Here is a 13,274-nt window from a genome sequence, read left to right on the forward strand (position 1 = left end):
TTGGTTTTGGCTTTTGTATACATAGCAAATAGATGAACTGTGGCTTATATTTTCAATTTTGAGAATGTTCGGGGGGATGTATCAAACACTGAAATAAAGTGAATCATAAATATTGCTTCTCTTTCGCTGCTTCTCAAGTGACCCTGTCAAGCAAGGTTTCTTATCAAGGCATCTCTGATTTTTTGATGTTATTACTAACCGATTGTATCTCAGGTGTTTATACATGACTCCGACTTACTCTGATACATATATATAGTTCTTGCTACCACTTCAAATTCACCTTGAATTTATGACTGTAAAGACTTTTTGTTCAGTGTGTTTATTCTGGTAAGCCTGGGGCAAAGTTAGCAGTGTACTGTTTCAAAAGTCTGCAACAAGTAGCTCTGTTTTTGTTCTAGTAGATCTTAGTTTTCCCCAGTGTTTTGTTTTGTGGAAGGCAAAGAAAGATTCAGAGGATTCCTTCAATAATCTCAAAGAATGAATGCACTAAGCCTCTGTCTTTAGCCTTTTCTTTGTAGCTAAAAGCAAATATATGCTAATAAATGCACAATAGTATCCTCTTCACATACAGCGTACTGCGTGTACAAGGAGAGTAAAGTGAATTGTTTCATATATTTATTAAGTAGCCACCAGGTTTTGCTATGGCAGTGTGATTTAGAAACAATTTGATTGCTATCAATATTAGAAATTTGACAAGTACATTGTTTTATTTTGTTCAGCAATCCAAATAGCTACTCATTGCTTACTTTCTTTCTTAGGGACATTTTGTGTGAGAGCAGATCATGTGAGCCCTTGTAGGTCACAATGAATAAATAGCTCAGCTGAAATCGCTGAGCTTGGAGCATAACAAAGGCTTTGTTCTGCTGGGCACAATGGAGCCAGCAAGGAACCATAGGAGAGTGATGCTAAATGTTATCTCCATGGATTTTATTAAATACTACTGTGCAGTGCAGCTGTCAAAACTCCCTGGCAGGTTTGTGTCCTTTTTAGTCTCCCCCCAGAACTGTAATAATCACCTTGTTGGCTGTTGTCTTAACTGTTTTACTGACATTGCTTCAAACCTTTATACTCCTTCTGGGATAGGACATTTTCTACCAAAGTGCATTTGTAGTGATAGTACTTAAGTATTCCTTAATTAGGTAAACTTTTTATTAGGTAGGCTTTGTTTCATTTTCTTTGTGAAACTGTCATCAATACCCAGGAGTGACTCCTGGGTATTGCTTCATCTGCTCTCTCTCACCCATTTGCTGACAGCTATGGGCAAATTATGTATATTTAATTGCAAATCGTTTTGTCTGGATAAATAAACTGAATCATGTTAAATATTGGAAAACATTTTAATACTGTAGGATAAACCTAGCCTATGAGGTTGCTTTCCCCTAGGAAACCTTATAGAGTAAATCAGTATGAAGACCAAATAAAGTTTTGCAAATGACTAGAAAATTGGGAAGAATTTTTTCCATGTTCTTTGCAAGTAGCTGATGGATAGAGGATGTGGGATAAGGAGAAATGGAAGAAGGGAAATACATCTTTTTCTATTCAGACAAGAAATGGGAGAAGAGAGACTGCTTTGCAGTCATTCTTAAGAGCAGACATTCTTAAGGCAGGAAAGTTCACAAGAGGAGAGTCACTTGTTCTGAGCATCAGTTCTGTTATAGTGCTTTACTGTACCTACAGATTCAGTGAAACTACAGCATTATTTTGTGGTTCTGTCATTCTTCAACTGTGTACAAAAACAAACAAACTAACAAAAAAAACATTACAAGGTTACATTTTTTTTCCTCAAGTTTCTGCTGCATACTGTAATTTCAGATAATAGGCTTTTGTACAGTCTCTAGAATTGTACTTAAAGATGGTAGAGCGTGATAATTTTGAAGAATAGGTCCATTGTATTAAGCACATGCTCTAGGAGTATAACTATTTGTTGTATTGTTTAACATACTTAAAAAATACTAAAAAAAAAATTGAAAGTGTGAATGCTTTTAGTCTGTTGTATGTATTATGCAATAGGCTGCTGCTGACACGTGGGAATTAGCATTCTGATCTCTTAAACGTATCAGAGTGGAATGTAAAGGTATCTTCCTTCTATTTATAAGGTAAGATTTCTGTCACTACTTATTACCCTAAGATAAGTCAGGAGATCCTTAGTGGAAGACAAGATTGTATGTTAAAGCTAATTACTATCTAATGTAATCTAGCTGCAGATGTCCTTAGTGAAAAGAGTATCTGGTTCCCTATCTTAGCAGTCACAGTAGAAAGTGATCTCCATCAGTCCCACATTTCTCCATCAGATATATCATCTTTCAGAAATACAGAAATTGTAATTATGAGTTAGCTTAGTGCTCGTGAATCCTGGGAAGTCAAGGAAATGATGCATTGTGGGTAAGCGGCATAGTGTTAGTTTTCCTATTCTAATTTAGTTCTCCATATTCTACTGAAGAACACTTCCTGGAGAGGGCGTCAGAGCAGTTCTGACGGTGTCACATCTTGAGCCTCGGACCTTGAGGTGCTGACTGAATAGTTCAGTTGAGTTATTTCTAAAATGTAGATTCTTGCATATTTGTAAAGTTGCATTGTTTGTTACCTATTCTATCCTTTGATTTAGTACTAATTTTTACCATAGCTGTAGTTGTCCAGGTTTGAGAGGCAAGTTATCAGCAGTATTGCTTTGTTTTATTAAGCCAACTATTTAGAATAGGCAGAAGAGCTCTTGTTATCATCCTGTATTCCTGTGATTAAAGTCTTGTGACAAAATTTCCTTCCCCTTGTTCCTCCCTGCAAATTGTGTCCTTTTGATTAGCAGAGGCTCTTTCCCTAAAAATCTCTTCTACTGAGTTGTTCAGTATTAGGTATATCTGTATGTTGTGACACAGTGCTGTGCAAAACCTTTGCGTTGCTGTAGTCATTATAAAGTTTAGACTTTTTTTTCTTGCATGAAATTTTGATACAGCCTAGTCAACCTAGTCAAGAGGTTCTCATTATTTAAATTTAATTTTTATCTATTTATTTAATTTTTTTATTGACAAGTACAAATCATTTGGTCTTCGGTTAGTCTGATTATGTTCTGGTTGGGTTCTGTTCAGGTTCGTGCAAATTCTGCTTTCAAGTTTTTGGTATCATGATTAGGATCTAAGTGAAATTTGCAATCTTACCATAAAACCAAAAGTCCATTTCTTTTTTAATACATTATTTCTTAAAAACTTTCTTAAAGCATTATCCTTTAGTGAACTGTCTTATACTGAAGACTTCTACTAGTATTTCCTGAACTGCATAGAGTACAGCTGTGTATAGTTTTGGTACTCCTGTCTGTTATTTGGAATCCTAATTAAAAGAAAAAAGAAGTGTAGAATATACTTATCCAAGAAGCAAGGTAGTTAAATCTCCTTTTTGTCATATTAACTTAATGAGATAGGCATTATATGGATAGCTAGAATATGTATTTACCCAGTATTCCCACAGTTCTTTGTCATGCATTTCATAGGCTATGAACTTACAACTTTTGTTCTAAACTGCAGATAATAAGTACTTAATTGCAGTGTAAACTTCTAATAAATAGTTGCAGTATAGAATGAATTTATAAAAATGGTGGAAGTTGTTTTTCTGGTGTTTGAAAGGAATCCTCCTACATTGGGATCGCATCTGAATTTCACCACAAAATCTATGTGGATGTTTTTGTTTTGTTATCAGTTCATTTACAGTGCTATAGTTACTGTCTTTATGAAAACATGGAGTCAAAAATTTCAGAGCAAAACTGAATAGCCTTCATTGTAATTAGGCAGCTCCTAAATAAATAGTTGGTGGGAATGTGTGTATTTTAGATGTCTTTCTCTGTCTGCTAGAAGTATAGTCTTAGATTATTTTTGTGAATGCGAATGAAATCATCTGTATCTTGTTGCTACTAGAATAACAATGTAATTCTTTCTTTTTACATACAAGATACTTTAATATGGCAAGAATGTTTCCTGGTACTTGGATTAGGCTCAGGCTTTTTGTACCCTAACTTAAAAAGATGGGAAAGGTTCGTGGCCTGATTTCAGTATTTTAAAGTGAGAAATTCTGGAATATAAGATCTCTGTTTTTGTTTTATAGGGTCCCCTTGAAGGTGGAACAAGCAAACAATGCTCGTGATGCCTTGGCTAAAACGGTGTATAGTCATCTCTTTGACCATGTGGTGAACAGAGTGAACCAGTGTTTTCCATTTGAGACTTCTTCTTTCTTCATTGGAGTTCTAGATATAGCTGGTTTTGGTGAGTGTTTGTAAAAAAGAATGTGTATTTTTGTAGTAGTCTATTGCTGCCACCAAAGATTCAATGATCAGATCTATAGTGGCGAGTCTGATGGTTTTGTTTTTAGTGGTTGTATATGGAATGGTTTACATGGTCTTAAGGGGGCATTGAGAGAGCAGATATAAAAATCTTGATATCCTGATGTCAAGAACACAGAGCTTCTCTTGATGGAAAGAATGGTAACAAGTGCTGTCGAGTTGGACAGTTTTTTAATCACTACATGCTTACAGATAGGCAAATGAAGCCTTTCAATTAAGATACTGTGTTCCTGGTAGATGGACAGAGTTGGACTTTGGATGGATGGGGCTTTGAACAACCTGGTATAGTGAGAAGTGATCTTAAAAGTCCCTTTCAACCAAAACCATTCTATGGACTCTCAAGTTGCTTCCTAACATTGATGGTTCCTGTAAAGCTTTTGCCATCTTTGAATCACTGAGATTCAGATCAGAGCAGTGCAGAAGTCCTGCTAAGGTTGTCTAAGAACAGTGTGAGAAGAAACCATTGTTTTTGGGTCTTCTGAACTAAGCTGTCATGTGCCAGACATGGATGCGTAGAGTTGTACTGGTACAGTTTCATTGTAAGGCATGTTGATTTGGTGTGCTGCCAAATACAGCTGTCAGGTGTTTGCATGATCTGCCAGAGTGTTCTCATCTCTGTCTTGCATGCAGCTTGAAGATCTGTGAGAAATTCTGCTTTATGGAAGGAAGCACATATATACCAGAACACATCTTTAAATATTAGTGCTATGAAACTTTTCTTATTTACTCTGAACATAAATTCGTGGAAGGCTGGTTTATCACAGATGTTTAACTTATGTTTTTCAGAATACTTTGAACACAACAGTTTTGAGCAATTTTGTATCAACTATTGTAATGAAAAACTGCAGCAGTTTTTTAATGAAAGGATTCTGAAAGAGGTATGTAGTAGTTATATTTAGGGAGGCTTTTTTTCAGCCTCAGTAAGATGATATTAAAGTAACACGCGATTGCTCATTATGTTCAGATTACAAGAAGTCAGTCAGCAAATGGCCTTCTTACTGTGTGATACAGGGTTGTGCTAGGAGAGAATATATCTTCTTAAATGTGACACCTTCCTTTCTTTTCCCCTTTTCTTTAAAAGAAATAATAGTCAATGAAGAGTTCTTATTCTTATGGGGCGTGCAAATACTAAGCAGAATCTTGTATTTAGTGGGAATATCTATCATTAAGAATGTGAAGTTGAAATATATTAAGCTGTACAAGGAAATTCGGAAATGGGTGTTCATTCATGCTCTGTTTTGATGGGTAAAAAATGCACTGTGTGATATTCTTCTAATATTATTCCTTTTTTTCTGCATAAAGGAACAAGAACTTTACCAAAAAGAAGGCCTGGGGGTTAATGAAGTACGCTATGTAGATAATCAAGACTGTATAGGTATGTATTTCTTGAAATGTCAAGCATTCATTAGCATCATGTAGAAAAGAAGCTTAGAGCAGAGGAGGCATTCTTTGGGCTACAAGGTAGCACTAGCATTGTCATGCTCTTAATGACTGTTTAAATGTTGTAATTTCTTTTAACTTTCTCTAACATTCCATTTCCAATTGGTGATGGATTCATGTTGTCCTGCAGTGTGCAGTAACTGCAGGTGGGATCCATAAACTTCTTGGGCATTTTCTGATAAAGCTACTTAATGTGCCTAAAATATAAAATAAAGAAAGGTGTGAGGGTGTTCGGAGAGAAGGTTCAATGAATTAAAAAACCAAACCCGAACAGCTCTCCCCACCCTACAGTCCTTGTGTTTGTTTGTTTTTTGGTGAGCCAATCAGTGAAGAAGCAAAATAAAGCAGAGGCAGCAGGCTGCAAAGTTACTGTTGCTCTTAGGTTTGCCCAGACTGATATGCCAGGGGCACTTATATATCTTTTTTTTTTCCTTCCTGTATGTTCAACGTGTGTTCTCTAGATTGGTGTATTTTGAAGAGAATTTGATCTTGCTTTTGCATTTACAGCAGTTTGTGGTACCTAGTCAGTCCTGGCAGAGCAGAGGATTCAGTGGCAGAATTCAAGATCTGTTGCAAAATGCTGGCTTCTCTAAGTTTCTGTAGCTCTGCTGAAGAAGTTTTCACTTTGTAGGATAGGACTGTGCAGTTGGTGACACTGACTTAACTATACATAGCTCTTGTCAAGGAAACCCTCTCAGCCACCCTGTGGAAAAGGAATAGAAATCTGGAGGAGAGAGTGAAAACATCTCTCTCCTTCTGATTTAGTAATGCATGTTTTTGCCTGTTCCTAAAAATGTTAACTGTCTACAGATTATGATGTTTCTATTAAAAGGAGTTGGTCTTGCTACCCTCCTGTTTTTGTTTTGAAATGTATCTCAGAATCAGAGGGGATTTCTTGGTGACTTTTGGAAGAGAAGCTCTTTCTGGCTCATAGTGGGAAAAATGTGTTGGGCTGTAAAGGCTGTAGACAAGTTGCCTTTTATTACCCACAGAAGTGGCTTCAGCAACTGAAGAATACAAGTAATGACCCCTTTTACTATTTCATGTAACTCCACCACAGATTTTACCTATTTATTCTTTGTATTAATTATTCTTAGGTAAATTAATAACATTATGTCCAGATTAAATCACAGGATTTTCTACTGCCTTTTGAAGTGAGTGAGAAAAATAATTGTGATTTCTGTAAAAACATGATTTTGTTTAAGGTGTTGGGCCAGGTCAGTGGTAGCAGTTGTCTGCTACAAGCAATCATCCAATAATGACCTATGCTCATATCACATTTTCACACATTATGGGAGTTAGAGGACTGTATTTGACTTGAGACCTGTAGTAAAAAACAATCCTTGCCTTATCTCGTTTTCCTTTGTTTCTTGTGTTTTAGTTAGAATTTGCAATAGAATCCTGATTAAATAAATAAATCAAGTTTATAGAACTTCTTACGTTGCCAGATTTTACAATATAATTATAAAGAACTAGACTGCTTGCGTTTTTACGTATGCAATCTTCAGTTTGTGATATTCTATTTTAAACATACTTTGTTTTATCAATAGATTTGATTGAAGCAAAGTTAGTAGGTGTGCTGGATATTTTGGATGAAGAAAATCGTCTTCCTCAACCGAGTGACCAGCATTTCACTTCAGTTGTGCACCAAAAACACAAGGACCATTTCAGACTCTCTGTAAGTTTGTTTGTGCTGGCTGACTTCTTTTAATAAAACTGTTCTTGAAATGGTTGATAGTAACACTCCATTTAATGAAAACCTTTCCTTAGAAATTCCATACCACACTGCATACAGATCCATATCCTTTTGTTAAGGGTCAGTTTGGTTATTGTGTTTGTTGAAAAGTTCATAAAAGGCTTGTTAAGTTTTCTGGGAACTCTAATATCCTGTTGGAAGTAAAGCCATATATTTCAAGATTGTTAGCCTGTAGTGCATGAAAAAGAAACAAAAATACATTTTAATTTAGATTATTTAATATCAAAGTAGCTGTTTTGTTGTTCCTTTCCAAAGTTGCTTGCTCTAGAGAATATTTGACATGCAAGAAAGATCTAGCTAGCACTTTAGTCATGAAAATGAGTAACACACCAGGTGAAATTTGTTTGCTGTTAATTGTTTGATTTAGAGAAGCCTGTAGATGGTTTATGCAAACCTTTGCAACTTTTATACGTAACTTCTGTTGAAATACCAAAAAAAAAAAAAAGGGAAAAAATTGCAGAAAAAAATGCAAGCAAAGGGAGCCAAATAAAATTGCCAACCTTAAATGTTTTCCTTTTGTTTGTTTAATTAGGTTCCTATGTAATGAAAAGTTTTTGTCAGCATGTGTCTAATCAACTAGGTCATTGCCTTTTAAGCTTCAGACTTATCTTGTTTATATGATAAGACTGTTCATCAACTTGTCACCAGCTGCAAAGTAAATGAAATAGAAATTGTTGGGGAAAGGCAAAAGGAAAGTTAAGTAAGTGATCATGGGAATCGTGGTCACTTCTGTTTTGAATTTGAGGTCTCTTAACTGTGTGAATGAGAATGAAAACAGGATTTTTTTTCAAATATTCTGGTTTGAATTGAAATAGTAGTGGTCATCACAACTGTACTGGAGGAAGTATTACTTTCAACATTTAGTGCTCCTGGCAAAATCATGATGATGTCTTAGCAGTAAATTTTTCTCACTTTCTGGTATAATTCAGTTCTTTTTTATAATTCAAATTCTTAATTCCAGATCCCTAGAAAGTCTAAACTGGCTGTTCACAGAAATATCAGAGATGATGAAGGCTTTATTATCCGGCATTTTGCAGGAGCAGTATGCTACGAAACGGTAATTTTACTTAAGCAAAAAGTAGTCAACTATTTCTGTTTTGCTTTCTAATACTTTATTATGTATATTGGTTTAAAAAGAGAAAGCAACAGAATTTCTGTTCATCAGAAAGAAATTCACAGGTAGTATGTCTCAGCATACATTTTAATTTCACTTAATTTCCCAAAGACTTCTGTTGATGTATTTTGTGTAAGAGCTAGTTACAGATCTATAGCTAACAGTATCAACATTAAATATCTTGATCTTTGATCTACTACAAATCTTACATCAACAGAAGTTTGCACCTGGATGAAGGGTATGTGTAGTGTGTAACATAGAAGCGTTAGATTGAAGTGTAACTTTTCAGTAGTTTACTTGTTCTTGTATTCAATGCCTGTTTATTCTATGGTAAATATCATGTGCTATGCTTTTTCTTTTCCTTTTCTTCTGTCAGTAGAAACATTCCTTTGAGAATATGAAGTGTCTGAAATTGTAACCCCCAAATACCATCTGGATGGTTGTATGTTATTATGATTAATCATCATACAGAAACATTGAAACATTCCAATATCATATTCTGAAATGTAATTTTTGAAAAAATAAGGATTTAGGACAAATGATCTGTGTTTTGTGATTCCAGTAATACCCTTCAAATTTAAAAATAACTTTTCTGTTATTAGTATTTTGTATATGCAGTTGATGAGTTTATCATGAAAAGTGAAGATTTTTACCTGAAATATTCTTCTCAACTTATGAATGAATTGTACTTCTTCATTTTTTATTAATTTTCCTCAAGATTTTAACCATTGCAGCAGCTATACTAATTGCTGTAATTTCTTCACTTTTCTTTTTTAGACACAATTTGTGGAAAAAAATAATGATGCTTTGCACATGTCACTTGAATCTCTTATATGTGAATCCAAGGACAAGTTTGTTCGACAGCTGTTTGAGTCTAACACTAACAACAACAAAGATCCCAAACAAAAAGCTGGGAAACTTAGTTTCATCAGTGTGGGAAACAAATTCAAGGTAATATAGTTGTTAATCTATTTGTTGTAATACATGCCATTTCTAAATTACCTAAGTTAACAGTGCATTCAAGTTAACTGTTATGCATTTCTGTCAAAATATGTTTTATAATAGTTCTTACAAAGCTTATGCACTAATTCATGTCAGCATATTTTGCAAATCCACAAAGATCTTGATCTAAATTTGAATTCTCTGGACCTTCAGGACTTCTAAATGTGGCAGAAGATGTTCTTCCATCCTGTCTTAATCATGTACTGTGTAAAATGAATTGGCTGCAGTTTATCTTGCTCAAAATTCAGAACTTAACCTAACCACTGTTTTTTCTCTTAAAATATCGGTAGTCATGGTTTTCACAGAAATATGTTCATTGTGCTGAATGTTTCCTTTCTTGATACCTGAATCTGATGCTTCTCCTCATTTTCTCCTTCTGCTTGTTGTAAAGCTGATCTTCATACCTTGTCTTCTCCAAATGTTTTCTGCATCCTTTTCTCATTCAGCAGTTTTATTTTAGCTGGAGTATTCCAGCTCAGGATGGCTAGAAAGAGAACTATAGGGGAATTAAGAGAGGAAAAGCAGGCACAGCCATGGGCCTCAGGTAACTTTCAATCTCATGGTTTTACTGTTGACAGAGCTTCTGCATTTTCATCAAGAGCTCTTCTCAACACATCTGGGCCAGATCCAATGAAGGATTTACATGCCTTCAAATAAAATGCTGTAACATTTTTGGTATCCTCCTAATGTAAGAGAGTTAAAACCCCAAATCGTGTGCCTGGACTCCCCATGGTGAAGGCAGGTACCTTAGACAGTCCAAAAACCTGCAAGTGGAATGGGGTCTTGCCAGTGGCAAGAGTGTTTTATCATTTCTACTCCATGTTAAGGTTATGTACTGAATTGGGACTGCAAGATAAATTTGCTCATGCATAACCGTGTCCCATGGCTTAGTTTTTAGGACTGTTTTCAAAAAATGCAGAAGCTGTCAGAAAGGGAAGGATATGGTACCAGCACTTACTTTTTGTATAGCAACCATATCTGCTTCAGATAAATTAGTTGTTTTAATACATTTTTTCTTTTTCACCAAGTTATTGGTCAATCTAACAGAGGGAATTCTCCCGAGGTCGTTCTGGAGATGGGCTGTTACATAGACAAAAATTAAATTATGGTGGAGCTAGTAAGCATACGAGAGAGAGCTGGTTTATAAGGTAGTGTTTTGGGTATTAAACTTCTATATTGGGCATCCTGCTCTCTTGAATTTTGCTTTGATTATGTCCTTCTCCTTTTTATTACATTCTGGTAGTAGAATTAATCTACAGCAATTGATTTAATGTAAAATGCATGAGCAGAAGACAGAATGAAAAACAGAAGTACTTGCAAATATGCTACCTCCTAAGCAAGCAAGCTCTGCAAACACTGATTTGTTTGATGTGAAGCTGGATTCATTGTTTTTTACAGTTGCATTTTCAAAATTAAAGCAACATGGATCTTAGAGATAATTTCTACTTTCTTCCATCTGAGTTTTCAATTCCTCTTGGATTTAGCATCCCACATGCAGTAAATGTGGAAACATGAAAGATAACAGTTGTCCAAGAAAGGCTGAAATAAGTAAGGAGGCAATTTATAAGTTAGGCAACAATTGTGTGGAAACTTTTTGGATTGCATTTTGGACTTTCTTCTTCACTTCTGTGCCTAGAATGTGAATAAAAGTCCTTTTTGGATCTGGCCCATCAATCTATAGTTCTTTCAATGTTTTCAAGTTCCATGGCATTTTGAACGTGTGTGTTAATTTCAGTAATTCATTTAATGTTACCTTCCCAGACACAACATGTACTATGGATGAACACTAACAGCCTTGATAATTTCACGTTAGGTGTCACCAAAATAAGTTCTGTTATGTGAATAGAAATTGCATGTTTGTAAGAACAAGGTTTTGTAGCGTGTCAGTATGTCAGTGAGTCCTGAATTCTTCTGAATACCTAGTTATTAGCTGATGCAGGGACATGTTTTTACAAAGCATTTTATTCATCCCTTCCTTATAACTAATTGAGTTTAATTCTTATAAACCAGTTGAGAAAATGTTAATGAATTTGTTCATAAGACATACAAAATCTTGGGATAGTTCTATCTTAATACGGTAATGATGGCTTAAATTATGTTAATTCAAAGAGCAGTAGTTTTAGCAATATGCCTTATTCATGTGATCATTAGTGAAATTTACCTGAGAGAAGCTGTGGTTTATTTCTTGTGGAGTCATGGACTATAAGGAAGGGCTGTTTTTCTTCAAACAGAACCATACTTGATGAAAATAATTTTTCCTATCCAGAACCAAGCATTTCCTACTTAAGAAAACATAAATATTATATTTGAAGGAAATACAAAGAGTATGTGGGCACTGAGCAGGAGGTTATTGGTGTTTGTCATACCTCTCGTGAAACTCCATGTCTTTCTAACTGTATCCATGAAACATAAAAAATACAGTTTTATCCACTGAAAGGAAGACTAACAGCTGTAGGTGACTCAAATGTGATTTTTTGGACTCGAGGTAATTGAAAGCTTTGGTTAAAAAGAAAAAAAATCAGTCAAAGATCAAAGGAAAGGATACTTTCCTCTTCTGTGCCAGTACAGAAAATGAAGAATCTGTTAGGATAGTTAGAATTTTGTCTTACTTCAGTCCACATACTTAATGTTTGCTAGTAAGCTAGAAAGGCTTACACAACAATAATCTGTGTGGTAGAACAGACACATCCATTAATTAAAACTGTTTTTCTGACGTAGTTCTGGAATACTTAAGTCCCTATTATTTTGTATTTAATGGTGACTTTTTCCCTCGGCATCCTAAATATCTGGTGATCCCACATTCTTGCCCCCAGTTAATCACAGGATTGTGTTCTTAAAACTGTATGTTTAAATACAGCTTAAGTAAATGTAGTTTAAAACTATTGATGACTCCACTATTGTCATCACTACAGCATTAAAAATGTGTAAGTTTGGAATTAAAAATACCTTATGCAGATTCATGCACTGAAATGACTTTTGACTAAGATTCTCAATACTCCCAATGTATCTTCAAAAGGAAGAAGGAAAAAAAAAAGCTGAGCATATCTTACATGTTTTGTTATTTAACTGCAGATACACTTAAAGATTAAATCTGAACTTTTACATATATTTTTATTATTGTCTCATTTCCTTCATAACATTATTACACAGATATTTCCTTTTTTTTCCAAAAATTCTTGCACTTCTTCATGATATTTATGTTACAGTAATAACTGGTGACACATGGTATTGTTCAATTAAACACAAGCAGTTTCTTCAGAACCATTCATGCACTCTTGCATGATTTTGTCCGTTAAAAAATGTGAATGTGTGATTTATCAGTTCTGTTTGATTTACTAACAATGAACATGCATGCAGTAATGTCATATCACTATTTTGTGTGTATGATTCTGTGGTTGTCATGGCAAAACAATTGAAATTCCAATTTTCTTTTACAGACTCAGTTAAATTTGCTACTTGAGAAGCTTCACAGTACTGTAAGTATATACAGAAATGCAGATCCATCGTTTTCTAAAACAGATCATAATCCATTATCTCATGTAATTGAGGTAGTAGCTGTCCAGTGGTAAATAATGCTTCATAATTTGCTGTTATGTGGCACCTTAGAAATAGCCTATGTTGCAGGTAATGAATATTAA

The 13,274-nt window shown here is 34.8% G+C and overlaps 1 protein-coding gene across 4 annotated transcripts in view; it reads left to right on the top strand.

Moving 5' to 3' along the window:
• MYO6 (myosin VI) overlaps nucleotides 1-13,274 on the top strand; it is a 71,327-nt gene that overhangs the window by 29,897 nt on the left and 28,156 nt on the right. For all 4 annotated transcript variants that reach the window (XM_065730913.1, XM_065730914.1, XM_065730915.1 and 1 more), the window contains exons 12-18: nucleotides 4,090-4,247; nucleotides 5,111-5,202; nucleotides 5,627-5,699; nucleotides 7,315-7,442; nucleotides 8,482-8,577; nucleotides 9,412-9,585; nucleotides 13,074-13,112. In XM_065730913.1, coding sequence (XP_065586985.1) covers nucleotides 4,090-4,247; nucleotides 5,111-5,202; nucleotides 5,627-5,699; nucleotides 7,315-7,442; nucleotides 8,482-8,577; nucleotides 9,412-9,585; nucleotides 13,074-13,112 — 760 coding nt within the window. The remainder of the gene's footprint in view (nucleotides 1-4,089; nucleotides 4,248-5,110; nucleotides 5,203-5,626; nucleotides 5,700-7,314; nucleotides 7,443-8,481; nucleotides 8,578-9,411; nucleotides 9,586-13,073; nucleotides 13,113-13,274) is intronic.

The sequence above is a fragment of the Cyrtonyx montezumae genome, unplaced genomic scaffold (genome assembly GCF_038088225.1).
Source record: "Cyrtonyx montezumae isolate F1298 unplaced genomic scaffold, pur_monq_1.0 scaffold_13, whole genome shotgun sequence".
In the NCBI taxonomy this organism is placed as follows: domain Eukaryota; kingdom Metazoa; phylum Chordata; class Aves; order Galliformes; family Odontophoridae; genus Cyrtonyx; species Cyrtonyx montezumae.